Source organism: Amblyraja radiata, unplaced genomic scaffold (assembly GCF_010909765.2).
Source record: "Amblyraja radiata isolate CabotCenter1 unplaced genomic scaffold, sAmbRad1.1.pri scaffold_397_ctg1, whole genome shotgun sequence".
In the NCBI taxonomy this organism is placed as follows: domain Eukaryota; kingdom Metazoa; phylum Chordata; class Chondrichthyes; order Rajiformes; family Rajidae; genus Amblyraja; species Amblyraja radiata.
The window spans coordinates 64,905-91,728 of record NW_022630519.1 but is presented as its reverse complement, the minus strand read 5'-3'; the positions used below and the strand labels follow the sequence as shown (position 1 = coordinate 91,728).

At 51.8% G+C, this 26,824-nt stretch overlaps 1 protein-coding gene across 1 annotated transcript; it reads right to left on the bottom strand.

The window, feature by feature from the left end:
- On the bottom strand, window positions 1-17,301 carry LOC116969904 (zinc finger protein 219-like). Its single transcript, XM_033016662.1, has 6 exons — window positions 17,262-17,301; window positions 13,101-13,203; window positions 10,868-10,996; window positions 5,201-7,127; window positions 3,705-3,827; window positions 1-1,231 (listed from the first exon to the last, which is right to left on the bottom strand). Exons 4-6 carry the CDS (start codon window positions 7,122-7,124, stop codon window positions 195-197), a joined length of 3,084 nt encoding a protein of 1,027 aa, XP_032872553.1. The 5' UTR covers window positions 7,125-7,127; window positions 10,868-10,996; window positions 13,101-13,203; window positions 17,262-17,301; the 3' UTR covers window positions 1-194.
- Window positions 17,302-26,824: the final 9,523 nt, after the last annotated feature.

Genomic DNA, 26,824 nt, shown 5'->3' with positions numbered 1-26,824 from the left:
CAGATAGGAGGGGAGAGGTGGTGGTTAGAAGGGTTGGTGGGTTCTAAGGGTGTGAGGGAGGAGGGGTAAAGAGGGGGGGATGCAGGGGGTAGGAATAGGAGTAGAGTTGTCTCTCGGAGCCTCCCAGGCCTGCCCTCCTCTCCCAGAGTCCCTTCCCTTCCCTGAAGTCGCAGCTCCATCTCTCCCCCACCCTGCTAAGTTCCTGCCTCAGAGTCGCTCCCTCCATCTCCTGCATCACCACCACTGCTGCCACCAGCTCCAAGGCCCCGCCCACAGGCTGAACGACCTAGCCCAGTGACCCCGCCCACCGCATCCATAGCCACGCCCACTCTCACTGATGCCCCGCCCATCACCTTGGTAACATCACCTACCTCAATTGCCCCACCCCCCTCCATTGCCCCAGCCTCCACTGTCACTCCGTCCACCTCCATTACCCCATCCACCCCTTCCGCTGCCCAGGCCCTGCCCTCATCTATTGCCCTGCCCACAATCATTTCTCCTCCCTCATTCATTGCACTGCCCACCTCAGTTGCCCTGCCCACCTCAGTTGCACTGCCCACCTCAGTTGCACTGCCCCCCACTGTTGCCCTGCCCACCACTGTTGTTCTACCCTCCACTGTTGTTCTGCCCCCCTCAGTTGCTCGGCCCTCCTCCATTTCATCACCAACTACATTCAATGCCCCACTCACTGTCACCCTGCCCTCCCCTGCTGCCTCGCTCACCAGCCCTGCCACCCAGGCCCCGCCCAGAGCCAGGGCCCCGTCCAGCTGCCCCCAGCCGCCAGGCCTAAGCCCCCGGTGCCAGGTCTGTGCTCTCCGCCTGCGGGCCTTTGCCCTGGGGCCCGGTGCTAGCGGCGTGGGGGTCTGGAAGCTGTAGGCCAGGCAGTCGCCGAGCTCTTGTCTGTGCGCATGGCCCTGGGACGGCCTGAGTGACAGGTCAAGGGGTTCCAGCTCGGCCAGGCCCAGCCATGCGTGCGGCCCCGGGCCCTCGGGCAGGAAGGAGGCCAGCCAGGCCTGCAGGCTGATGGGAGGGGCAGTGGGGACCGGCGGCCTAGGTCCGGGCTCGTCCCCCCTGCTGGGGCCCGAAGCCCCCTGGGCGGGCGGGCTCTCCCCCGCAGACCCCCCGCATGTCCCGTTCCGCTGCTCTCGGTGGTGCCGCTCCAGGTGGTACTTGAGGGAACCCGACTGCGTGCCGGCGTAGGCACAGTGAGGGCACTTGTAGGGACGCTCGCCTGTGGGGGGGGGAGGGGGTGGGGGCAGAGGTGGAGGAGGGAGAATGGGGGCAGAGAGAGAAAGAGAGAGGGGTGAGGGCAGGATGGGGATAGAGGGAGGCGGTGGGAGCAGGGGGAGGGAGAGGGGAATTGGGGTAGAAGGAAGGAGTGGGGGTGATGGAGAGTGGGTGGGGTACAGAGGGAGGAGGACGGGGATGTGGATAGAAGGAGGAAGAGGAGATTAGAGGGAGGGAGAAGGGGATAGAGGGGGATAGAGGGAGGGAAAGGGGATGGGATAGAGGAAGGGAAGGGGGATGGAGGACAGAGGGAGGGAGGGGGCAGAGGGAGGGACGGAGATGGGGATAGAGGGAGTTAGGGGGAGATGTGGCAGACGGTGAGGGAGGGGCATGACAAGAGGGGAGTGAGAGGGGGAAGAATGGAGAAGGGAATGACAGACAGTGGGGTGGTAATAGGGAGACAAGAGAAAAATAGGATGAAGGGGAAGAGAAGGTGGTGGATGGAGACAGAGGTGATAGAATTGGGGGTGAGGGGTACGTCAGAGGGTAGTGGGAGGATGCAAAATAATGTAAAAGGTGGAGAGGGGAAGGGAGGGAGATCGGGAGTAGGCAGAAGACGGAAGATTGGAGGAAGGGGGCAGGGGTGCAAGAGGAGCAGAGTTGGAAGTGACAAAGGCGAGGAAGAGGAGAGTGAGGAGCGATGGAGGGAGAGAATGTAAAGAAGGTGGTGAGAGAGGGATGGGAGAAATGCCAGGGGTGAGAGGAGAGAGGTGGAGTGTGCCATGAGAGTGAAGGATATGAGGGATTGGGGAAGGGATGGGGGAGACACAGATGAAAAACGTGAATCTTTGTGATGTCTGGATGGGATTTTCCCGACAGAAGGCCGGCATTCCGCCAGATGGCCCCCACACCCCTTCTCCCCAGACCCGGTGGACATGCACATAGGGAACGGGCACCCTCTCTTTGGGCAGGGTCTTTGTCTGGCCTCTCCACCCACCCTTCTCCACCCACCCTCCACTCTCCCAATGCTCCATGGTTCTTCCCCTCTACCACCTCTCTGCCCATCCTCCCCTCATCTCCCAACCCCCCCAAAACTTCCTCCCCCCACTCCCCAACCCGTCTCTCTCCCTCTCCTCGATCCCCACCATCCTGTCCTCCACACCCTTCTCCCCTACACCATCTCTCCCCTCCCTTTCCTCTCCTCAACCTACTCACTTCCCTTTCCCTCCACTCCCTCCACCTTTACACCCCCTCTTCCCGTGTCTCACCCACTTTCTCTCACCTCTCTAATGCCCTCCCCCCCCCTCCTCTCTTCCTCCCGCTCATCCCACTCCTCCCCCTCTCTCTAATCCATTGTCTCTCCCTTAGACTAGAGATACAGCCTGGAAACAGGCCCTTCGGCCCACCGAGTCCACGCCGACCAGCGATCACCATGTACATTAGAACTATCCTACACACTAGGGACAATTTATAAGTTTACTGAAGCAAATTAGCCTGCAAAGCTGTACGTCTTTGGGATGAAACCAGAGCACACAGGGAAAACCCACGTGGTCACAGGGAGAGCGTACAAACTCGGTACAGACAGCACCCGTAGTCAGCATTGAACCTGGGTCTGTGGCGCTGTACGGCAGCAACTCTACCACTGCACCACTGTGCCGCCCCTCCCGCTCCCCCATTATCTAAATGCCGTCAAGTTGGGAAAAGGGGAAGTACAACAGGATCTGGGGGTCCTTGTACATCAGTCTATGAAAGTAAGCATGCAGGTACAGCAGGCAGTGAAGAAAGCGAATGCATGTTGGCCTTTATAACAAGAGGAATCGAATATAGGAGCAAAGAGATTGTTAAGGGCTTGGACACACTAGAGGCAGGAAACATGTTCCCGATGTTGGGGAGTCCAGAACCAGGGGCCACAGTTTAAGAATAAGGAGGAAGCCATTTAGAACGGAAACGAGGAAACACTTTTTCTCACAGAGAGTTGTGAGTCTGTGGAATTCTTTGCCTCAGAGGGCGTTGGAGGCAGGTTCTCTGGATGCTTTCAAGAGAGAGCTAGATAGGGCTCTTAAAAATAGTGGAGTCAGGGGATATGGGGAGAAGGCAGGAACAGGGTACTGATTGGGGATGATCAGCCATGATCACATTGAATGGCGGTGCTGGCTTGAAGGGCCAAATGGCCTCTACTCCTGCACCTATTGTCTATTATCCCTCACCCCGTCTGTCTCTCTCCCTCCATTTCACCTTCTTTCTTACGCTGGTCTTCTGCCCTCTCTCCTTCCCCCTGCCTGTGCCGTGGGCAGGGGTCTTTGAGGGCGAGTGGGCAGTCTGGAGGGATTCTAGATCACCCAGCCCCCCACCCACCCTCGCCCCAGGGTGGTTCTGCCCTCCCCCAGCCCTGTTGGTCATGATGCCCACCCACTGGGCAACAGGCAGCCCTGGAAGGGGGGGGGGGGGGGTAGGGCAACCCCTGCCCCTCAACCTACCTGTGTGCACCCGTAGGTGGACCTTCAAGTGGTGGGAGGAGCGGAAGGTCTTGCCGCAGTAAGGGCACTCCCTGGTGGCCAGTCCACGGGAACGATCGTCATCCAGGTGCAGCTCGGCGTCCCCTGGGGAGGGGAGACAAAACGGCAGGCATGAGTGTGGCAGAGAGCGTGAGAGAGAGCAAGGAAAGAAAGCAAGATGGAGAAAGCGGGAGAGAGGGACAGAGAGAGATGGAGAAAATGAGAGAGAAACAAAGCAGAGGATAAAAGAAATGGTCTGAGAAAGAGTGGGGCTGAGAAAGAGGGGCACATGGAGAGAAAGAAAAACTAAAGATAAAAGAGAAACGTAAACAGAGAGAGAGAGGCAGATAGAAAGGAGAGAGAAAGAAAGCAAACGGAGATGGAGATAAAAGAGAAATTGACAGAGGAGAGGGAAACAGAGTGAAAAGCAGGAGAGACTGGCAGACAATCAGAGGCAGATGGGGGGGGGGAGAGAGAGAGAGAGAGACATGGAGAGAGATGCAGGAGAGAGGGAAATGGAGAGATGGAAAGAGACATATGGAGTGATGTGTAGGAACAAACAGCAAATGATGGTTTACACCAAAGATAGACATAAAATGCTGGTGTAAGTTTAGCAGGACAGACACATCTCTGGAGAGAAGGAATGGTTGACGTTTTAGGTCGAGACCCTTCTTCAGAGAGAGAGAGAGGCACAGTCGGAGAGATAAATGGGAAGGTAGGACAGATACCGGGAAAAACACACACATAAATAGTCCTTCTCGGTCTGCTTAGTTTACTTAGACTTTAGAGATACAGCGGGGAAACAGGCCCTTCAGCCTACCAAGTCCGCGCCGACCAGCGATCTCCCCGTACACTAGCACTATCCTAAACATTAGGGACAATTTACCGAAGCCAATTAACCTACAAACCCACATGTCTTTGGAGTGTAGGAAGAAACCGGAGCACCCGGAGAAAGCCCATGCGGTCATGGAGAGAACGTGTAAACTCTGTACAAACAGCACATGTAGTCAGGATCGAATCCGGGTCTCTGGCGCCATGAGGCAGCAATACTGCTGCGGCACCGTGCCACCCTGCCTTTGTTTCTTATTCCTTCTCTCTCTCTTTTTTCTGTCCCTCTCTCTGTTCTCACTCCAACTCTGTCTTTTCTGTCCCTGTGACTGCTCTCGCTCCCTCTGTCAATTCTACCTGTCTGTTTCTCCCTCCCACCCCGGCTCGTCTTTTCTCCCTCCCTGTCTTTCTTTTATCTGTCCCTCTGTCTGCTCTCACTCAATCTGTCCTTTTTCTTCCCTGTCCTTTCTGTTTTTCTGTCCTCCCTTTCTCTTCTCTTCGTTCTTCTCTGACCTTTCCCTGTCCGCTCTATCCCTGTTTTGACTCTGTCCCTTTCCATCTGCACTGCCTCCCCCCCCTCTCTCTTTATCCCCCGCCCCCCCTAATATCTCCACGTAAATCAGTAGGATCCTGTCACCCATCTGCCTTACCTTGGGGTGTAGATGGGAGACCAATGGCCTCTCCTTGCCCACCTCCAGGCAGCCCCAGGGATGAGGTGATGTGAGCGTGGGGCCCGTGAGTGGCCGGGGAGTCCCTCCTGCGCTCTCCGCCGCTGCTGCCGTCCACCGGCCCCTTCTTGCGGTGGATCCTGGAGTGGACAGCCACCTGCTGGTAGGTTCTGAAGGCCCGGCCACACTCGAGGCACTGGGCGTTCCTCTCGCCGGCTCCATCTGCCGCAGCCGGCCCGCACTGCTGCTTGCCGCTCCGGCCCGGCCTCGCCCGAGACATCTCGGCGCCCAGGCCCACTGACACCAGCTCCCAGGGGCCGGGCCTGCCCACCGTGGCCTCTCCTGCCCTGGCAGCTGCGGCTCGCAGCCGGGCCAGGCAGCCTCCGCCTGGGTAGGCCTGGGGCCCGGGGCCGTTGGCATGGCTGGGGTCGAGGGCCCGGGGCCTGTCATGGAACTTGCTTGCTGCCGCCGCCGCCGCCGGCTTTCCCAGGTGCACCTTCATATGGTTCTTGAGGAACCAGGCCTCCTTGAAGCGGCGCCCGCACATCCCACAACCATGCTCGAAGGAGTTCTTGTGCTTCCGCATGTGGCCCTTGAGGAACCAGGAACGGGTGAAGGCCTGCCCACACACGGGGCAGACGTAGGTGGAGGGGGCAGGCCGCGGGGCATCGACCTGAGGCAGGGGGCGGTGGGCCTTCTGAGTGTGCTCGGCCAGGCTGTGCTGCAGGGCGCTGGCAAAGGGGCACAGGCCACACTTATAGGGCCGGTGCAGGATTGCAGAGTGGCGCTCCAGCTCGGCTGCCTTGCGGAAACGCCCCTTGCAGGAGGAGCAGCGGAAGGTGGGGGGGCTGGACCGCTCCGGACCCTCCACCTGCCCCCGGGCAGGACGGCACGGCAACCCCCGCTGCACCGCCATCTCCTCCAGCTCCAGGAGCAGCCGGCTCTTCCCGGCCGGTGGCCCCTGGCTCTCCCCTCCCCTGCAGGGCTGCTGGCTCACCCCACCCCCAGGGGGCTTATGACTCTCCCCTTGCCCAGCTACCCGGTAACCCTCCTCTCCCCCAGCCCGTCTGTGATTCCCCCTTTCTCTGGGGGGCCCGATGCTCCCCTCTCTTCCAGGGGGCTCCACTCTCCAAGGGGTCCCATACCCTTCCCCTCCCTCCGGGGGCCCTTGCCTCTCTGGTTCCCCGACCAGCCCACAACCTTCCCTTCCCCCTGGGGCCCTGTGACCCTCCTCTTCCCTGACTTGCCTATAACGCTGCTCTCCCCCTGGGGATCCGTCCCACTCCCCTCCCACTACTGACCCATACCTCTCCCCTCCCCCTAGGGGCCCATGTGTCTCCCCTCCCCCTGGGGGTCTGTCCCCCTCCCTTCCCCCTGGGGATCCGTCCCACTCCCCTCCCACTACTGACCCATGCCTCTCCCCTCCCCCCGGGGGCCAGTGTGTCTCCCCTCCCCCTGCAGGTCCGTCCCCCTCCCCTCCCAATACCGACCCATGCCCCTCCCCTCCCCCTGGGGGCCCGTGCCTCTCCCCTCCCCCTGGGGGTACGTGCCCCTCCCCTCCCCCGACTGCCGTGTGGGTGCGGAGGTGAGTCTTGGTGCTGCCCGTGTGGACGCGGAGGTGAAGGGAGAGGATGCTGTTGAAACGGAAGCGCTTGCCGCAGATGAGGCAGGGGTACCTGGGGGCCTGCACCGCCCCTCCACTGACCCCGTCTGGCCGGGGGCTCCCCCCGGCACGGTTGAAGAAGCGCTGCAGGTCCAGGTCGCGGTACGCCAGCTCAGAGACGACCGCCGAGCTCAGGACATCTCCCTCAGGAGTTTCCCCGGCGCTGAGCTCCTGCCCAGACACTTCCCGGCATCCGAGAGACCCAGGGCTGAGTGAGGGAACGGCGCCGGAAGAAACTTCCATGTCCTGAAAGGAAGGGATGTGGAATTAGTGAAAAGTTAAAGCTCCCTCCGCACTGTCCCACCACACACACTCCCAGGGACAGGGTCAGACTCTCCCTCCACACACTCCTAGTGTGAATGAATGAGCTGCGGTCTGGGCAGCAGGGAATATTTCTAAGCTTGTTAGCCGTTTGCTTAAAAGTAGAACTGTGAGGTTCCGAGACTTCCAATGTACAGACTTGCTCTTTACCTGAGGTTAACAGTGGAGAGGCCTTCTCTTAATAAACATTTCTCCTCAGTATACAGGAGTAAGAGTACACCGCTGGACCCTTCAAAGTTTACATGGATTAAGGGGGACCTCATTGAAACTTACCGAATAGTGAAAGGCCTGGGTAGAGTGGATGTGGAGAGGATGTTTCCACTAGTGAGACCAGAGGGCACGTCCTCAGAATAAAAGGGCGTATCTTTACAAAGGAGATGAGGAGGAACTTCTCTAGTCAGAGGGTGGTGATCCTGCGGAATTCATTGCCACAGACGGCTGTGGACATCGTCAATGGATAGTTTTAAGGCGGAGATTGAAAGATTCCTGATTAGTGAGGATGTTAGGGGTTATGGGGAGAAGGCAGGAGAATGGGGTTGTGAGGGAAAGGTCGATCAGCACAAAACCACAAATACCCTCTCCTTGGAATAGCCTCAACATGTGAAGATCTAGCTCATTTAATATCTATTTAAGAAGAGACCCTGTTGCAGAAACTATCTTGTTAAACATTTTTTGTGAAGAGACACCCTTTCTAAATGGAGTGACTGCTGCTGTAAACAAGGTCTTCCTCATCAGAAAGGTCCCAATGGAGATACTGTCCCTGTACAAACCCAATAGTATGCAGGCCTCTATAGAAGAGATAATTTCTTCAAAAAGCAACTTTTAAAGAAGAGTACTTCTTCACAGAGCAAGTTTTTACATAGGCCGCTGACTGAGCTGTCTTTAACAGGAGTTTTTGACGAGGAGAGACAGGGGTCCACGATGGAGGGAGAATGACCATCTCTTTCACAGGGGTCTGTGACAGAGAGAGAGAGAGAGAGAGACTCCCTCTTCAATAGGGTTCCAGACAGGAGTTGTCTCCTCTGGGATTGGCTTCCTTTTGAACAGGCGTCGCTGACTGAAGGGCACCCTCCTTAGTAACTGGGATCCCTGATGGGCAGAGTTCACCCACTCTCTATCTGCCCGCTTCTCCCAAGAGGTTCTCGATACAGAGGCACCTACTTTAAGAGCCGTCTCGGTGATGGGACTGACCTAATTAAGTCGCAGAACGGAAGCGACCATCTTGATTCCTTCCGGGTGGAGACGGATTGGGGGGTGGGGGGGCTGTGAGGAAATAAAAATCCCGGACACGTACCCTCCCTACACTACACCACCCCGAGTTACCTTGTCATGGAGTTTATTTCAGCTTCACAGACAGTGTGTCATTTATACCAGGCTTGGCTAGGGACACACAGGCACAAAGGCAGCCCTTCTCCTGAAGGCCTCTGGGCGGACAATGCAGCCCTTCATAAGGCCCGAGGGGGGAGATAAGCCATGAAAGATGATGAATCCAGCTGATTCCCTTTCAGTCAGGGCATCCAGCCATGCATCTAATTGTTGGGGTGACTCTGATTCACACACTGGCACTGGTGTTTAACCCTTTCCCAACCTTTCCAAACAGATGCAGTCTCTTGCCCAGAGTAGGTGAACCGAGGACCAGAGGACATAGGTTTAAGGTGAAGGGGAAAGATTTAATAGGAATCTGAGGGGTAACCTTTTCACACAAAGGGTGGTGGGGGCATGGAACAAGCTGCCAGAGGAGGTCATTGAGGCAGGGACAAACAGGTACATGGATAGGTCAGATTTGGAGAGATATGGACCAAACGTGGGCAGGTGGGACTAGTGTAATTGGGACATGTTGACTGGTGTGGGCAAGTAGGGCCAAAGGGTCTGTTTCCAAGCTGCATATTCTATAACCCACTCCAAAATGTCCCCATGCTCCAACTCCAAATATATCTCCAATTCTCATGTATATTCTTCCTCTGTGCCGTGAGTGTCACCCTCAGGGGATTTAACCCATGCCAGCCTATGATCTGACTGGAATATAAAGGAAACTTTACCTTGTTTATAACCCCAGGCCTGGGAGTGCATGACGGGTCGGTGTGTGGAGGGAGCTTCACCCTGTGTCTCACTCTGTCCCTGGGAGTGCATGACGGGTCGGTGTGTGGAGGGAGCTTCACCCTGTGTCTCACTCTGTCCCTGGGATATGTGACGGGACAGTGCGGAGGGAGCTTCACCCTGTGTCTCACTCTGTCCCTGGGAGTGCATGACGGGTCGGTGTGTGGAGGGAGCTTCACCCTGTGTCTCACTCTGTCCCTGGGATATGTGACGGGTCGGTGTGTGGAGGGAGCTTCACCCTGTGTCTCACTCTGTCCCTGGGATATGTGACGGGACAGTGCGGAGGGAGCTTCACCCTGTGTCTCACTCTGTCCCTGGGAGTGCATGACGGGTCGGTGTGTGGAGGGAGCTTCACCCTGTGTCTCACTCTGTCCCTGGGAGTGCATGACGGGGCAGTGTGTGGAGGGAGCTTCACCCTGTGTCTCACTCTGTCCCTGGGATATGTGACGGGTCGGTGTGTGGAGGGAGCTTCACCCTGTGTCTCACTCTGTCCCTGGGATATGTGACGGGGCGGTGTGTGGAGGGAGCTTCACCCTGTGTCTCACTCTGTCCCTGGGATATGTGACGGGTCGGTGTGTGGAGGGAGCTTCACCCTGTGTCTCACTCTGTCCCTGGGATATGTGACGGGGCGGTGTGTGGAGGGAGCTTCACCCTGTGTCTCACTCTGTCCCTGGGAGTGCATGACGGGGCAGTGTGTGGAGGGAGCTTCACCCTGTGTCTCACTCTGTCCCTGGGATATGTGACGGGTCGGTGTGTGGAGGGAGCTTCACCCTGTGTCTCACTCTGTCCCTGGGATATGTGACGGGTCGGTGTGTGGAGGGAGCTTCACCCTGTGTCTCACTCTGTCCCTGGGATATGTGACGGGTCGGTGTGTGGAGGGAGCTTCACCCTGTGTCTCACTCTGTCCCTGGGATATGTGACGGGGCGGTGTGTGGAGGGAGCTTCACCCTGTGTCTCACTCTGTCCCTGGGATATGTGACGGGTCGGTGTGTGGAGGGAGCTTCACCCTGTGTCTCACTCTGTCCCTGGGATAAGTGACGGGGCGGTGTGTGGAGGGAGCTTCACCCTGTGTCTCACTCTGTCCCTGGGATATGTGACGGGACAGTGCGGAGGGAGCATCACCCTGTGTCTCACTCTGTCCCTGGGATATGTGACGGGGCGGTGTGTGGAGGGAGCTTCACCCTGTGTCTCACTCTGTCCCTGGGATAAGTGACGGGACAGTGCGGAGGGAGCTTCACCCTGTGTCTCACTCTGTCCCTGGGAGTGCATGACGGGTCGGTGTGTGGAGGGAGCTTCACCCTGTGTCTCACTCTGTCCCTGGGATATGTGACGGGGCGGTGTGTGGAGGGAGCTTCACCCTGTGTCTCACTCTGTCCCTGGGATATGTGACGGGGCGGTGTGTGGAGGGAGCTTCACCCTGTGTCTCACTCTGTCCCTGGGATATGTGACGGGACAGTGCGGAGGGAGCATCACTCCATTTGGTGCCGACTCTTGCTCCGTCAGTCCATTGTCCTACATGTTGTGTTGCGGAAATGCTTCTGGTTGGAATTAGCTTTAAAATGAATTACCTGTGTGTCCTGGTCACATGCTTCACTTGGTGTTTCTGAGTCTCTGGTGGAAGCCTCTAGTGGGGTGAAGCAGCAGCCCCAGCGCGTCCCTCGTTGGCTCTGACTCCTGGGGAGCGCTCACGGAAGGTCCTGCATTACAACAGAGCGCAATAAAACAGCCGAACGGAGGCCCTCGCCTGGGCTGCACCAGCAAACCCTGGCCGATTGCTGGATGCCAGCTGGTGCACCACACCAGGCACCATCACCTCCAAACCACAACTCAGCATTAACCTGGGGTGCCTGCAGCTGCAACAATGGTTAGGAGGGAGGGAGAGGGTCTAGAGAAGGTGGGTGGATGGGATACAGGGAGAGGTGGGAGGGTGGGCGGTAGGGTGAGAGAGTGGGAGGGAGAGAGGGTTGGTCAGAGGTTGGGAGGGAAGGAGAGATTTTGATTTAAAAATGTGGTCTGGTTTCTTGTTTAGTTGGTAAGATTTTCGGCTAATATTATGATTAGGCTTTTGGCCTGTCTTCAATACGGCTAATTCTGCAATTGACAGGCTTTTTGGTCAGCTTCCTTATTAGGAGTTAGGGTTTTCTGAGTATTTTTTTAAATTCTCAGTAAATCAGTTACTGCTCAGGGTTTGAGACTTATTTCCTAGTTAAGTATTAGACATTGGCGTATTTCCAATTTCTGGAATTGTGAACTTGCCCTTGTCAGTTAACACACAACAAAAGCTTTTCACTGTACCTCGGTACACGTGACAATGAACTAAACTCAATTGTACAAGTTTGAAGATAGACACAAAGTGCTGGAGAAACTCAGCGGGACATACAGCATCTCTGGAGAGAAGGAATAGGTGATGTTTTGGGTCAATATCCTTCATCAGACTGATTCCTCTGGTAGTGGTCTGCTTTGGCCTGTCTCCCACCAGTGCTTTGGCCTTTATTCTCACAGTGGTAAAGCTCCTTTTGCTTGGCAGCTCGACCTCTCCTGCCTATTTCATGCGGCACGGTGGTGCAGCGGTAGAGTTGCTGCCTTACAGCGCCAGGGACCCAGGTTCGATCCTGACTACGGGTGCTGTCTGTATGGAGTTTGTACATTCTCCCTGTGACCGCGCGGGTTTTCTCCGTGTGCTCCAGTTCCCTTCCACACTCTAAAGTCTTTGGCTTTGGTAAAATTGTAAAATGTCCCTAGTGTGTAGGATAGTGCTAGTGTACGGACTCGGGCTTGTTTTTACATTGCATCTCTAAAGTCTAAAGTAAAGTTTCGATTAGTGGTTAGGCCTTTTGGCCTCAGCCCAATTTATGCAGTTTGGTTTCCTTTTGCACTAAGTAGTTAGGCCTCTCATCATATTTCCTCGGTCAGTAATGAAGCTTTTAGGAATAAAAAAAGAACTGTACATTTAGACCAAAGATGGACACAAAGTGCTGGAGTAGGTCAGCGGGTCAGGCAAGATCTCTGGAGAAAATGGATAGATGACGTTTCAGATGGCGACCCTTCTTCAGTCAGAGGACCAGTGACATTGTGGGGAATCCACAGCTGAAACTGATGGTTGTTGAAGCTCATCAACCATCTCAAATTCCCCCAAACCCCTGGATTAAATCCCAGCCTGTATCCCACTCCTGGGGGTCTCTTATCTTGTATATAACCCCCCGAAACCCTTGGATTACATCACATCGCCCGTTCTGTTACATTCTCATTCTCTCAATATCATACACTCATTTAAATATCTGTGTACTGTAAACGGCTCGATTGTAATCATGTATTGTCTTTCTGCTGACTGGTTAGCACGCAACAAAAGCTTTTCCCTGTACCTCGGGGCACGTGACAATAAACTAAACTCATTGTTTAAGAAAGAACTGCAGATGCTGGAAAAATCGAAGGTAGACAAAAATGCTGGAGAAACTCAGCGGGTGAGGTAGCATCTATGGAGCGATGGAATAAGTGACGTTTCGGGTCGAAACCCTTCTTCAGACTGGTGGGGCGGGAAGAAGAAAGGAAGAGGCAGAGACAGTCTGATGAAGGATATTGACCCAAAACATCACCCATTCCTTCTCTCCAGAGATGCTGTATGTCCCGCTGAGTTTCTCCAGCACTTTGTGTCTATCTTCAAACTTGTACAAGCAAAATATGAGGTGCTGCTCCTCCATTTGCGGTGGGACTCACTCTGGCCATAAACTAAACTCATTTTGTTTGCTTCCTCTCTCAGGTTGTGGGTTCTACAATGAACGCTGGATAAATGCTGGGACTCACCCTTGTTCAATGTGATCAGTAGGCCGATCGGGCAGCAGTCTCGATGACCAGTCCAAGGTCCTCACTAACTGCACGATCGGATGGCTCAGGGCAATCCCATTCGCTGTCATGAGGAAGAGTAGGAAAGGTTTTTGCACAACAATATTTATCGTAGAACTAGCATCACTAAGCACGGTTAGACAGTGCGATGAAGCTTGGCTTCATCGGTCAGAGCAATGAGTAAAGGAGTTGCAACGTTATATTCGAGCGATACAGACGTAGGCGAGACCACACCTAGAGAATAGTGTATAGTTCTGGTTGTGCTAATCGAGTCAGAGTGATACAGCATGGAAACAGGCCCTTCAGCTCAACTTGCCCACACCGGCCAACATGTCCCATCTACACTAGTCCCACCTGCCCATGTTTGGCACATATCCCTCCAAATCTGTCCTATTAATGTACTTTTCTGCTTCTTAAATGTTGGGATAGTCCTTGCTTCAACTACCTCCTCTGGCAGCTTGTTCCATATACCCACCACCCTTTCTGTGAAAAAGTTACCCCTCAGATTCCTATTACATCTTTTCCCCTTCACAAACCTATGTCCTCTGGTCCTCGATTTACCAACTCTGGGCAAGAGATTCTGTGCTTCTACCAGGTCTATTCCTCCTTCTCCCACCCAGGAGGGCGAGGGCAGTGCGTGTGGGGATACGGGAATCACTTTCCGGGAAAACAAGTTCATAAGTGATAGGAGCAGAATTAGCCCATTCAGCCCATCTAGTCTACTCCGCCTTTCAATCATGGCTGATCTATCTTTCCCTTCTAACACCCTTCCCTTCCCTCCTGCCTTCTCCCCATAACCCCCGACACCCGTACTAATCAAGAATCTGTCAATCTCCACCTTAAAAATATCCATTGACGTGGCCTCCACAGTCGTCTGTGGCAAAGAATTCAATAGATTCACCACCCTCTGACTAAAGAAATTCCCCCTCGTCTTCTTTCTAAAAGTACATCCTTTAATTCTGAGACTATGGCCTCTGGTCTTAGGCTCTCCCACTAGTGGAAACATCCTCTCCACATCCACTCTATCCAGGCCTTTCACAAGCTGGCCGTTCCCTCACTGACCCAGTCTGACAGCGCTGTGGAGCACCTTCACTCCCTGTAGAGGAAGGTCTATATAAATCCAGTCTCTGTCCCTGTGTGGTCATCTCTCCCCACCTATATTCTCCTGTCTTTTGTTACCTGACAGCCAGATGCTCTGTTGCAGTCTCCCCCTTTCTCAATATCTGCTGCTCTGCTTCATAATCTCTCTGTCAATATCTGTTTGCCTGTGACATTCTGCATCAGTCACATCCTCTCTGTCTCTGGCACGCACTAATCCTGCAATCAATACCTTTGCATCCAGTTATATTTTGCCTCTTTATTCTGGCTCTTTTAGATGATCATCTCAGATGTGTACGGCCTCTGCAAAAAGTGAGACCGGCTGCAATCAATAACCCCCCCCCTCCCCCCCCCCCAAAACTGTCAATGTGTCAGATCTCCCCGCTCCCTCCTTCCCTGCCCCCTCCATTATTTGTCAATAGCTCTGTAAAGCGCACTTCCTGTCGTATTTTCTCCCCGGATTCTATCTGCTTGCCAACTCCCTCCTTTCTAATCACCATCACCATCACCATCTCCCCTCCCCAGGCGAGGCCACCCCCCCCCCCCCCCATCTCCGACCGGCCCCTTTATCTGTCTATTTATCCAGCCATGCGTGTAATGATCGGATCGAGTGATTCTTTAGTCGATCACCATGCAGAGCAAGCAATGGTGATGTGGGTGCCGGAGCAGGAAATGGTTGGATGCAACACTTCAGTTGGGGGGGGGGTGTTGTGGTTATGGGACATCAAGAAGCACACCTAATGAGCGCAGAGGATGGACATTTGGAAGCAGTAGAGTTGCTGCCTCACAGCGCCAGCGACCCAAGTTTGATCCTGACGAGGGGAGCTGTCGGCATAGAGTTTGCACGTTCTTCCTGTGACAGTGTGGGTTTTCTCCGGGTGCTCCGGTTTCCTCCCCCACCACAAAGACTTGCAGTTTATAGGTCAATTGGCACCTGTAAATTCTCCCTAGTGTGTAGGATAGAGCTAATGCACAGGTGTTTGTTGGTCAGTGTGGACTCGGTGGGCCTGTTTCCGCACTGTATCTCCAAAATTAACTAAACAACCCAAGATATGTTTCAATCCCAAACTTTCCCTTTTTAGACTTTAGTTACAGCGTGGAAATAGGCCATTCGGCCCACTGAGTCCACGCCGACCAGCGACTAGCACTATTGTACATACTAGGGACAATTCACAATTTTTTTACCAAAGCATATCTGTACGTCTTTGGGATGTGGCAGGAAACCGGAGCACCCAGAGAAAACCCACACGGTTACGGAAGGTACAAACTTCGTACAGACAACACCCGTAGTCAGGATCGAACCCGCGTCTCTGGCGCTGTGAAGCAGCAACTCTACTGCTGCGCCACCGTGCCTGTCCAATTTGATTGAAAATTCTTTGAAGAGGCAATGTAGATGCCATGGACAGGTGGGCCGAAGGGCGTGTTTCCTCCCCTAACTCCAACCTCTCTCCATTCATGGTAGTGTGTGCTCTCCCAGGCCAATAGGCCAGCATCGAGGCCCGGATACACTCAGTCAGATCCGTGTGGTTTGCACCACATTCCCAAAATGGCCACGCTATTCCGAGCTCTATCACGGGAAAGGTATGACAGTGGAAATAATTTATGGATGCACTGAGTTGAGCAGGCTGGACATTATTCCGTTATTAGCACAGGAGGATGATGGGTGAATTTATTGAGGTGTAGGAGATGGGATGAAGAGGAATTTCTTTAGTCAGAGGGTGGTGAATTTGTGGAATTTCTTGCCAGACGGCTGTGGAGACCGCCATTGGGTATTTTTATAGCGGAAACTGACAGGTTCTTGATTAGTGCGGGTGTCAAGGGTTATGGGGCGAAGGCAGGAGAATGGGGTTGAGAGGGAGAGATAGATCAGCCATGATTGAATGGTGGAGTAGTGTCGATGGGCTGAATGGCCTAATTCTGCTGCTTGACTTATGAAGGTGGAAAAGAGCATGAAAGGGATAGACAGGGTGAATGTAGTGTTTCACCCAGAGTAGGGGAATCAAGTACCAGAGGACATAGGTTTAAGGTCAGGGGAAAAGATGAGCGAGTGTGTGCAAGGGGGAGGGGGTGTGTGTACGAGGGGGAGGCAGAGTGAGAGGTGTACAAAGAGGAGGTGTGTAGGAGGGGGAGGGTGCGTGGGTGCGTACAAGTGTATTTATGTGTGAACGAGTTTGCGTATATGTGTGAAAGAGTGTGTGTGTGTGCGAGTGTGTGTGTATGTACGTGTGAAGGAGTGTGTGTGTGTGCGTGTATGTACGCGAAAGAGTGTGAGTGTGCGTGAGGGTGTGCATCCGAGGAGCCTGTGTGTGAGAATGTTTGTGCATTGAGGGAGATAGAAACGGTGAGATTGAGGGAAGTGAGAGGGCGAGTGCATGTGTTAGGGAGGGAACGTGCCTGAACGCCCGTGGGTAACGGAGTCTGTGGGAGGGAGATTGTGTGTGCAAGAGGGTTTGTATGTGTTGGTGTGTGTGAGGGAATGCATGATTGTGAGTGTGTGTGTGTGTGTGTTGAGGGGAAGTGTGAGTGCGGGGGCAAATGAGTGTGTGTAGGGGAGTGCACAATGGAGTTTGCGTGGGAGAGTTTGTACGAGTGAAGGAGTTGTACAAATACCACCCCACCCTTTGACCTCCATTGAAAAAAAAAACATTTTTTTTCTCCGATTGGTGCAGACTGTCACAAGTATCTTCGACCTGACATTAAACAACAGATTTAAGCATCCCATTCTCCTGTGCCTTTGCACACAGAGAGGCAGACATATCACATCGGGGCAGACAGGGAGGGAGGGAGAGGGGGGGGGGGGAAGGGGGGGGGGGGGGGGGAGGGAGAGAGAGGGAAAAAGAGAGAGACCGGGTGCAGTTACCATCTTTCAACTTTGCGAAGAGGAGGGAGAAAATACACATCAAAATAAATCTTAGCAAAGCCTTCCGAAACTTGCCCGGGAGGGGGAGGGAGGGGGTTATTTTAGGAGGGGGAGAGGGAGGGAGGGAGGGAGGGAGAGAGAGAGAGGAAGGAAATGATACTCACAGTGATAGCGCCAAGACAGAGTGATTAACAAGCGCGTCACACTTACGTTTTGTTTTGTTAGCTGTTGCATTGCCAATTAAGACATATCAGAAAGAGCGTAGTCTGTCATCAGTCACACACACACCCTACCAGCCTTCTTTCACTGCCTTCCTTGCCTTTCACCTGCTTCTTAAGGACACCATATCCCCACCCCCAAAAGCTCACACACACAGGTTTCATTCATTCTTGGCCCCTGTAGTACTAATTCCAAAACATTATCTATCTATTTTTAGGTGGCATCTCTCTCTCTCTCTCCCTCTCTCTCTCTCTCGTCTATTGTGGCATCAATATTCCTGGCTCGATAGCATTTTTGTTTAAATTGTGACTTTTATTTTAAGATATTCTTTCTCCCCAAAACCGATCATGCGAATTACTTTTGGGAGTTGAGTTAATCCCTCTTCCCTCCCGCCCTCTCTTCTCTCCCCGTCCTTCACTGGAGGGTTGAAAAGGATTTTGTTGTGTGCGCGTTTTGAAATCGATCCAACATGCAGGAGTTTCATCAGTGAATGCTCCAGATTAAACAGGATTACTGAGAAGCAGAGGGCAATAAGGGGCACAAGGAAGAGAGGGGGGATGGAGAGGGCGTCTGAAGAAGGGTCTCAACCTGAAACGTCACCTATTCCTTTTCTCCAGGAATGCTGCCTGACCCGCTGAGTTACTCCAGCTTTTTGTGTCTATCTTTGGAGGGAAATGGGGCGGGGGGAAGATCAGTGGTTGGTGAGCATTACTACCCTTGACTGGGCTGTTTATGACAAATTACCATCATGCAAGAAAGCCTCACAATGCCAGAGACCCCGGTCCGATCCAGACTACGGGTGCTGTCTGTGTCTGCTTGCACGTTCTCCCTGGTGCTCCGGTTTCCCCCCACGTCCCAAAGACGTGCCCGTGTGGGTTAATTGGCACTCTGTAAACTGCACCTAGTGTGTAGAGAGTGAATGAGAAAGTGGGATAGCAGGGTTAGTGTCAACAGATGGTCAGAGTGGACTTGGTGGGCCAAAGGGACAGTTTCCAAGCTGTATCCCTAAACTAATCTGTATCTCTAAAATACTACCGGTGCTGGGAATCTGAAATAAATGAATGTGTTTGAAGCACTCAGCACCATCTGTGGAGAAAGAAACAGAGACAATGCTTTAGCTCGATGTTGAAACCTATGCCCCCTGCCTCAATAGACAATAGACGCAGGAGTAGGCTATTCGGCCCTTCGAGCCAGCACCACCATTCACTGTGATCATGGCTGATCATCCACAATCAGTGCAGGCTGACCTTGACAGCAAATTAAATCACGTTTACATACAACACGCACACCGTGTTTTTATTTATATGTGTGTGTATATTCAAACTTTTGATGCAAAAAATGGACATGGTTTAAGCACAGAGTTTTATATAAATAAATGTACAATTAACTGCACGGTATAAACAAGTTGTTATATACACAGTACATTTCAACGCTCCTCATTCTTACAACTATAATTCTGAACAAAGTGTATATATAAATATTTACCTTTTCATCTGAAATAAAGCTGGTAGAGCTGCTGCCTCATAACGCCAGAGACCTGGGTTCGATCCTGACCTCGGGTGCTGTCTGTGTGCAGTTTGAGCATTCTGCCTGTGTCTGCGTGGGTTCCCTCCAACATCCCAAAGGGATTGTAGGTTAATTGGCCTCTGTGAATTGCCCCTAGTGTATAGGGAGTGGATGCAAGTAATGGGATAACATAGAACCAGTGTGAACGGATGTTTGATGGACTTGGTGGGCCATAGGGCCTAGTTCCATGCTTTATCTGTTTTTAAAATCAGGAATTGCTGGAAGCACTCAGCGGGCACAGCAGTAGAGTTGCTGCCTTACCGTACCAGAGACCTGGGTTCGATCCTGACTACGGGCGTTATGCACACCTCCAGATTCAGGAACAGTTTAATCCCAGCTGTTATCAGGCAACTGAACTGTCCTACCGCAACCAGAGAGCAGTCCTGAACTACTATCTACCTCATTGATAGACCCTTGGACTATCTTTGATCGGACTTTACTGGCTTTACCTTGCACAAATGTTATTCCTTTTTCATGTATCTGTACACTGTGAATGGCTCGATTGTAATCATGTATTGTCTTTCCGTTGGCTGGTTGGCACACAACCACAAGCTTTTCACTGTACCTCAGTATACGTGATGATAATAAACTAAACTGAACTGTCTGTACAGAGTTTGCACGTTCTCCCCATGCTCCAGTTTCCTCCCACAATCCAAAGACTACCGGTTTGTACATGTCTATATCTCTATCTTCCCGTTCCAGTGACTTTGTCTGAAGAAGGGTCTCGACGCAAAACGCCACCCATTCATTCTCTACAGAAGTTGCCTGTAACCCGACCAATGTCTCGCTGAGTTACTCCAGCATTCTGCGTGTCTCGTAGGTTTGTAGGTTAATTGGCTTTGATACATTGTAAAAATGTTCCTGGTATGTAGCAAATTGTTAGTGATCATTGGTCGGCGGGAACTCGGTGGGCCAAAGGACCTGTTTCCGGCTGTATTTTTAAAGTCTAAAGTAAAGTCTCAAGGTCAGGCAGCAACTGTGGTAAGTTTCAATGAGATTCCCCCTCATCCTTCTAAACTCCAGCCGGTACAGGCCCAGTGCCTTCAAGCGCTCATCGTACGTTAACCCAATCATTCCTGGGATCATTCTCGTAAACCTCCTCTGGACCCTCTCCAACACCAGCACATCCTTCCTCAGATATGGGGTCCAAAACAGCTCACAATACTATAAATATGGTCTAGCCAGTGTCTTAGAGAGGAGCTATTGCAGACTACATGGCAACGGTATTCATGTGGTCAATGGGCAGCCATCACCTCGCATGCTTTTTTTTTTAGAGATACAGCGCGGAAACAGGCCCTTTGGCCCACTGAGTCCGCACCAACCAGCGATCCCCGCACATTAACATTATCCTACACACATTAGGGATAATTTACACATACACCAAGCCAATTAACCTACATACCTGTACGTTTTTGGAGTGTGGGAGGAAACCAAAGATCTCGGAGAAAACCTACACGGTCACGGGGAGAACGTACAAACTCCGCACTGACAGCACGCATAGTCAGGATCGAACCCGGGTCTCCGGCGCTACAAGCGCTGTAATGTAGCAACTCTACCGCTGAGCCACCGTGGCCGCCCATGCTCTGTCGCTGTCTCCACCCCTCCTCCTCCTACCAGAAATGTCGACCGTCCCTCTGCCTCCACAGATGCTTAGTTCCTTCAGCAGTCATAGAGTCATACAACATGGAAACAGGCCCTTTGGCCCAACTTGCCCACATCAACCAACATGTCTCACATGCACTAGTCCCGCCTGCCGCTGTTTGGTCCATATCCCTCTAAACCTGTCCTATCCATATACCTGTCTAAATGTTTCTTAAACGTTGTGATAGTACCTGCCTCAAATACCCCCTCCGACAACGCGTTTCATACACCCACCTAAATTTGTGAGAAAAAGTTACCTCTCAGGTTCCAATTAAATCATTCCCCCCTCACCTTAAACCTATGTCCTCTAGTTCTCGATTCCCCTACTCTGAGCAAGAGACTGTGCATCTACCTGACCCTATTCCTCAGCAACTTGGTCCAATTTGGCCCAGATCTCTCTAAACCTTTCCTACCTGTCCAACTGTCTTTTAAACTCTGTAATTGTACCTGCCTCAACTACCTCCTCTGGCATGTACCCACCACCCTATGTGGAAAACTGCCCCTAAGATCTCCTTTCCATCGTTTCCCTCACTTTAAACCTGTGCTCTCTACTTTTACACTCTCCTATCTTCTCAGGATGCCCAAGAGGGAGTAACAAGACAATGTAGTGTCTTTTGCCGATTCATGACATCCCCAGCTTGTGGCCGTCCAAAATGGGGAAGGGGGATCTGGGAAAAGGCACAGAGATTCTCCCTTCAGGAGATGGAGGAGGCTGTGTAACTCAAAGGTTCGTTATTTGTCACAAATGCCACTGGACAGTGAAATTCAAAGTCCAATCGGCCTGTATGATCGATGGACTGGCGCAGTTCGCATGAACTGACATCCCTCTCCTCGCCCGGCCATCGTTTTGTCCCGGGATGCCTACTGCAGCCGACCTTGAAGGCTCTGCAGGCTGTACCCCGGTTCACCCTTCTACCGGCCCACTCCTCGCGCCCGATGTCTCCCACCCGCATATGCCTTTGAGCGGAGTACTGGTCAGTACCCGTGATGGACCGGACAGTGTCCACCACTTTGTGTAATCTCCTTCACACCTGGGCATTCAAGTTGCCGAGTTGGGTCGTGACGCAGTCAATACACTCGCTACTGCGCACTTCTCTGAGTTTATGTGGAAGCTGTGCGGAAACGGCGTCCATTTGCCTTGTGGGGAGGCAGTGCCACAGAAAAGTGATCCAACCCCTCTCTCCACCCCCAGTAAAATGGCGGCCTCTCACCCACAGCCAAAATCCTGCCCGATCTTGCCCTCTCATCCATTCCCTCTAACAATGCGAGCCCCTGGCCTGCGGGCCTATTGTGCTCATCTGAAGGACGTGTTTCAATTTATTAATCTTATGCTAATTTTGATCACTGTGGCAACCGGCTTCTTAAAGGCCCGTTTGAAGTTGCCCACTCCCCTAGTGCGCTGCATGCCAGCTTCCCTTTCAATCCCTTTCCCTTTCAAGAAATCTGCTCTGCTTTTCAAAAAAATAAATCTGTCGCGCTCTCTTATCTCAACCATCACTATTCTCATGGTAATCGGTTACCTTCTGAGGTTATTGAAAGGCTATGATAAAGCGCGCTGGTCCAGATTCATCTCCCCATTATATGTGAGAGGGAGAGGGATGGGGAGGGAGAGATGCAACGGGAAACAGAGTGGCAGGGAGAGAGGCAGGGTAGAAATAAAAAGGGAAAGAGATAGAAATAGAACGAGAGGGGCTGGGTCAGATAAAGATAGTGTATGCTGGAGAGGACAAGAGATGACATACAAATGAGGAAGAGTGAGAGAGGTCAGATGATAGAGGCAAGGGGGGGGGGGCAGGGAGAGAATCGTGATGAGGAGAGGGAGAGATAATAACAGAGAGAGGGGTTGAAACAAAGGGAGAGAATACAGAGGGGAAAACAGAGATAAATAGACAGAAATAGCTAAACAGATAGACACCAAGAGACTGAGAAACCATCCTAGGGATAGAGAGAAATATGGGGATAAGTGTGTGGAAAGGAGGAGGTCAGGGAGAATTAACCAAAATACCGACAAGATGATAGATTGGATCTTCTCTGAAGCCTCAGAGTCTGAGGGGAAACCAGATAAAAACCTATAAAATTATGAGATGTAGAAATTCTAAGACTTTTTCCCCCCAAAGTGGAAATGTAAAATAATGTAGGCCATATATTTAAGGTGAGAGAGGAGAGAAAATAAATGTGCTGGGCAGGTTTTTTTTATAGAGAGGGAGAAGGATGATGGAATGCGCTACCAGCGATAGCGGTGGAGGCAGATGCAATCGTGACGATCAAAAGAGAGGCTTTTAGACGGGCACATGGATATAGATGTGCAGGGAATGGAGGGACATGTAGGCAAAGGAGATTAGTTTAAATTGGCATCATGTTTGTCACGACATCTTGGGCTAAAGGCCCTGTTCCTACGATTACAATGTGTAGGATGCGGAAATGGAGCAAGAGGGGGCGGATCAGAGAGGAGATGTATGTTGGAGAGGACAGGAGAGATGAAAACAGAAATCACGTACAAATGAGGGACGGAGGGAGGTCAGAGATAGAAATGTAGAAAAGTGGGTGGAGTCAGGGGAGATTGAAATAGTACAAAAACAGGCCCTTCGGCCCACCGAGTCCACTTAGACCATATACTAGTTCTATCCTACACACTAGGGACAATTTACAGGTGCCAATTAATCTACAAATCTGCATGCCTTTGAGATGTTGGAGGAAACCGGAGCACACGGAGAAAACCCACGCGGTCACAGGGAGAACGTACAGACAGCACCCAAAGTCAGGATCAAACTCGGGTCTCCGGCGCTGTGAGGCAGGAACTCTACTGCTGCCCCACTGTGCCGCCCCTGATAAATAATGGGGCTAGGGAAAGGGGTAGAAGGAAAGAGTGAGAGTGAGAAGTGAGAATAGACAGGATAAAAGGACGTAGTGCAATAGGGGCCAGCATGACAAAATGAAGCAGAGCGAGAGAAAGCATAAGAAGCAAAAAGACAAATATAATCGGAGACATGCTTAGATACGGCAATACTCTACTGGACTGTTTGTAAAAGAATTTCACTGTGCGTTTGCACGTGACAATAAAAGCACCATTGAATATGATGGTGGCATTGAGGTGGCACAGTGGCGCAGTGCAGGAGTTGCTGCCTCACAGCGCCAGAGACCTGGGTTCGATCCTGACTACGGGGTGCTGTCTGTACGGAGTTTGAACGTTTTTCCCCGTTACCTGCGTGGGTTTGCGCCGGTATCTCTGGTTTTTGCCCACACTCCAAACACATGCAGGTTTGTAGGTTAAATGGCTTGGTAAAATTGTAAGTCTTAGTGTGTGTGGGATAGTGTTAGTGTGCGGGGATGACAGGTCGACGCAGACACGGTGGTCAGAAGGGCCTGTTTCCACACTGAATCTCTAAACTATTTTTTATATAGGCACATGGGTATGCAGGGAATGGAGTGATATGGATCACATGCAGGCAGTGGAGACTAGTTGCGCACGGACACTGTGAGCTGAAGTGCCTGTCTCGCACTGTTCTCTGTGCACCATTCCCTTTTGAAAACACACGTCTACTCCAGGAATGGGGACATTACTTGCACTGTCAACATTCACTATCCATCCCTAATTGCACCTCTGAATTCAGGAGTGGACAAATGCACAGATCCCATCTGGATATGTTGGGGGAATGCGGGGCAGGTTTCCTCCATTGAAGGGCATCGACGAGCTGGAAGGATTTTTATGACAATCCTGGACGGGGCGAAGAATATAAAAACGGCAGGAGAGATTCACCAGGATGTTGCCTGGGTTGGAAGACTTTAATTACGGTGAGGGATCGGACTGTTCAGGTTTGTCTTGCGAAGGAGGCTGAGGGTAGACCTGATGGAATTCTACATGTTTAGGAGAGGCCTGTATAGTCAGAATCGTTTCAAGGGAAGAGGTCTAAAACAAGAGGGTGCAGGTTTCAAAAGTGGGAAAAAGGTTTTTTAAAAGGGATCCGAGGTGTGTTTTCCACACAGAGAATGGTTCTTACCTGGAACCTGCTGCCAGAGGAGTTCATAGAGTCATACAGTGTGGAACCAGGCCCTTTGGCCCAAGAAAACAAACTCAATTATTTCAAGAGGGCTTGTATACAAAAACAGGGATGCAATGCTGAGGCTCTATAAGGCATTGGTAAGGCCGCGTTTGGAGTTTTGTGACCAGTTTTGGGCACCGTATCTGAGGAAGGATGTGCTGGCTCTGGAGGGGGGTCCAGGGGAGGTTTACAAGAATGATCCCAGGAATGAATAGGCACTGGGCCTGTACTGGCTGGAGTTTATAAGAATGAGGGGGGACCTCATTGAAATGTACAAAATAGTGAAAGGCTTGGATAGAGTGGATGTGGAGAGGATGTTTCCACTAGTGAGAGAGTCTAGGACTAGAGGTCGTAGCCTCAGAATTAAAGGATGTTTTTTTAGGAAGGAGATTAGGAGAAATTTCTTTAGTCAGAGGGTGATGAATCTGTGGAATTCTTTGCCACAGATGGCTGTGGAGGTCAAGTTGGTGGATATTTTTTACGGCAGAGATAGATAGATTCTTGATTAGGGTGTCAGAGGTTATGGGGAGAAAGCAGGAGAATGGGGTCAGGAGGGAGAGATAGATCAACCATGATTGAATGGCGGATTAGACTTGATGGGCCGAATGGCCTAATTCTACTCCTATCACTTATGACATAACTTGCCCACACCAACCACCATGTCTCGTCTACACCAGTCCCCCCGCCTGCATATGGCCCATATCCTTCTAAACCTGTCCTATCAATGTACCTGTCTAAATGTTTCTTAAAACGTGCATTAGTATCTTCCTCAACTACCTCCTCTGACAGCTCGTTTCAGACACCCACCAACCTTTGTGTGAAAAAGTTACCCCTCAGGTTCCTATTAAATCTTTCCCCCCTCACCTTAAACCTATGTCCTCGGATTCTCGATACCCTTACTTTGAGCAAGAGACTCTGTGCATCTACCCGATCTATTCCTCTCATGATTTTGCACATCTCTGTAAGATCACCACACATCCTCCTGCGTTCCAAGGTATAGAGTCCCAGCCTGCTGAACCTCTCCCTATAGCTCACACCCTTGAGTCCTGGCAACATCCTTGTAAATCTTCTCTGTACCCATTCCAGTTTGACAACATCTTTCCTGTAACATGATGCCCAGAACTGAACACAATACACTAGATGCGGCCTCACCATTGTCTAATATAACTGTAACATGACCTCCCAACTTCTATACTCAACACTCTGACTAATGAAGGCCAATGTGCCAAAACCCTTTTTGGTCATCCTATATGTGACGCCACTTTTGAGAGAACTTGTACCTGTACTCCTGGATCCCTCTGCTCTACAACACTTCCCAAGGCCCTACCATTCACTGTGTAGGTCCTGCCCATGTTAGACGTCCCAAAATGCAACACCTCACATTTTATAGTTGCCAGAGGAGTTGGCGGAATCAGATAGTCACTGCATTTAAGATGTGTTTAGACTGCGACTTATATAGGCGATGTGCAGAAGGATACGAGCAAATGTATACTGGCAAAAAGGATAGCCTGAACATGATGGGCCGAAAGGCCTGTTTCGGTGCTGTGCATCTCCATGAAGATATAACCACTCGTTTCAATGTCACTATTGCTGAGACTGGCTTTAATCCCACATTTTTCTAATTAATTGCCAGTACCGCCTACACCCCTTGAGCAAATATATGAAAACAGGGAATTAGCAGTTCTCATTAGCTCCCTCCATCCCTGTTCCACACAACCCAGGCCTCAGGCAGGCGGCCTTGTTTGTGCTTTGTTAGCCTGCAGCCTGCTCCCTGACTGCCCCCTAATGGTGAAGAGTTGCAGGTCTCACTGGGTGCTGAGCAGCTACCTCTGCTGGCGACATGAAGGTAGCGACACCTTCTTTCCCAAGACTTCACCAGCTAAACGAGGAAGCCACAGCCGAAAGAGTGATGCCGAGAGAAAGATGCAGTGTGGATGGGGGGAGTATATGTTCATAGGTGATAGGAGCGGAATTTTGCTATTGCACCTTATTCTTAAAATGTGGCCCCTGGTTCTGGACTTCCCCAACATCGGGAATATGTTTCCTGCATCTAACGTGTACAATCCCTTAATAATTTAATATGTTTTTATAAGATCCCCTCTCATCCTAAATTCCAATGAATACAGGCCCAGTCGCTCCATTCTTTCATCATAGTCCCGCCATCCCGGGAATTAACCTGGTGAACCTACTCTGCGCTCCCTCAATAGCAAGAATGTCCTTCCTCAAATTAGGAGACCAAAACTGCACACCATGCTCCTGGT

Excerpts from the sequence above, each read along its gene's own strand:
- LOC116969904 (XM_033016662.1), bottom strand. The coding sequence starts at position 7,124 with ATGGAAGTTTCTTCCGGCGCCGTTCCCTCACTCAGCCCTGGGTCTCTC. Across the intron at positions 3,828-5,200 it reads TCTCCCATCTACACCCCAAG|GGGACGCCGAGCTGCACCTG; the intron begins GTAAGGCAGATG and ends TCCCCTCCCCAG. Across the intron at positions 1,232-3,704 it reads CCACCTACGGGTGCACACAG|GCGAGCGTCCCTACAAGTGC; the intron begins GTAGGTTGAGGG and ends CCCCCCCCACAG.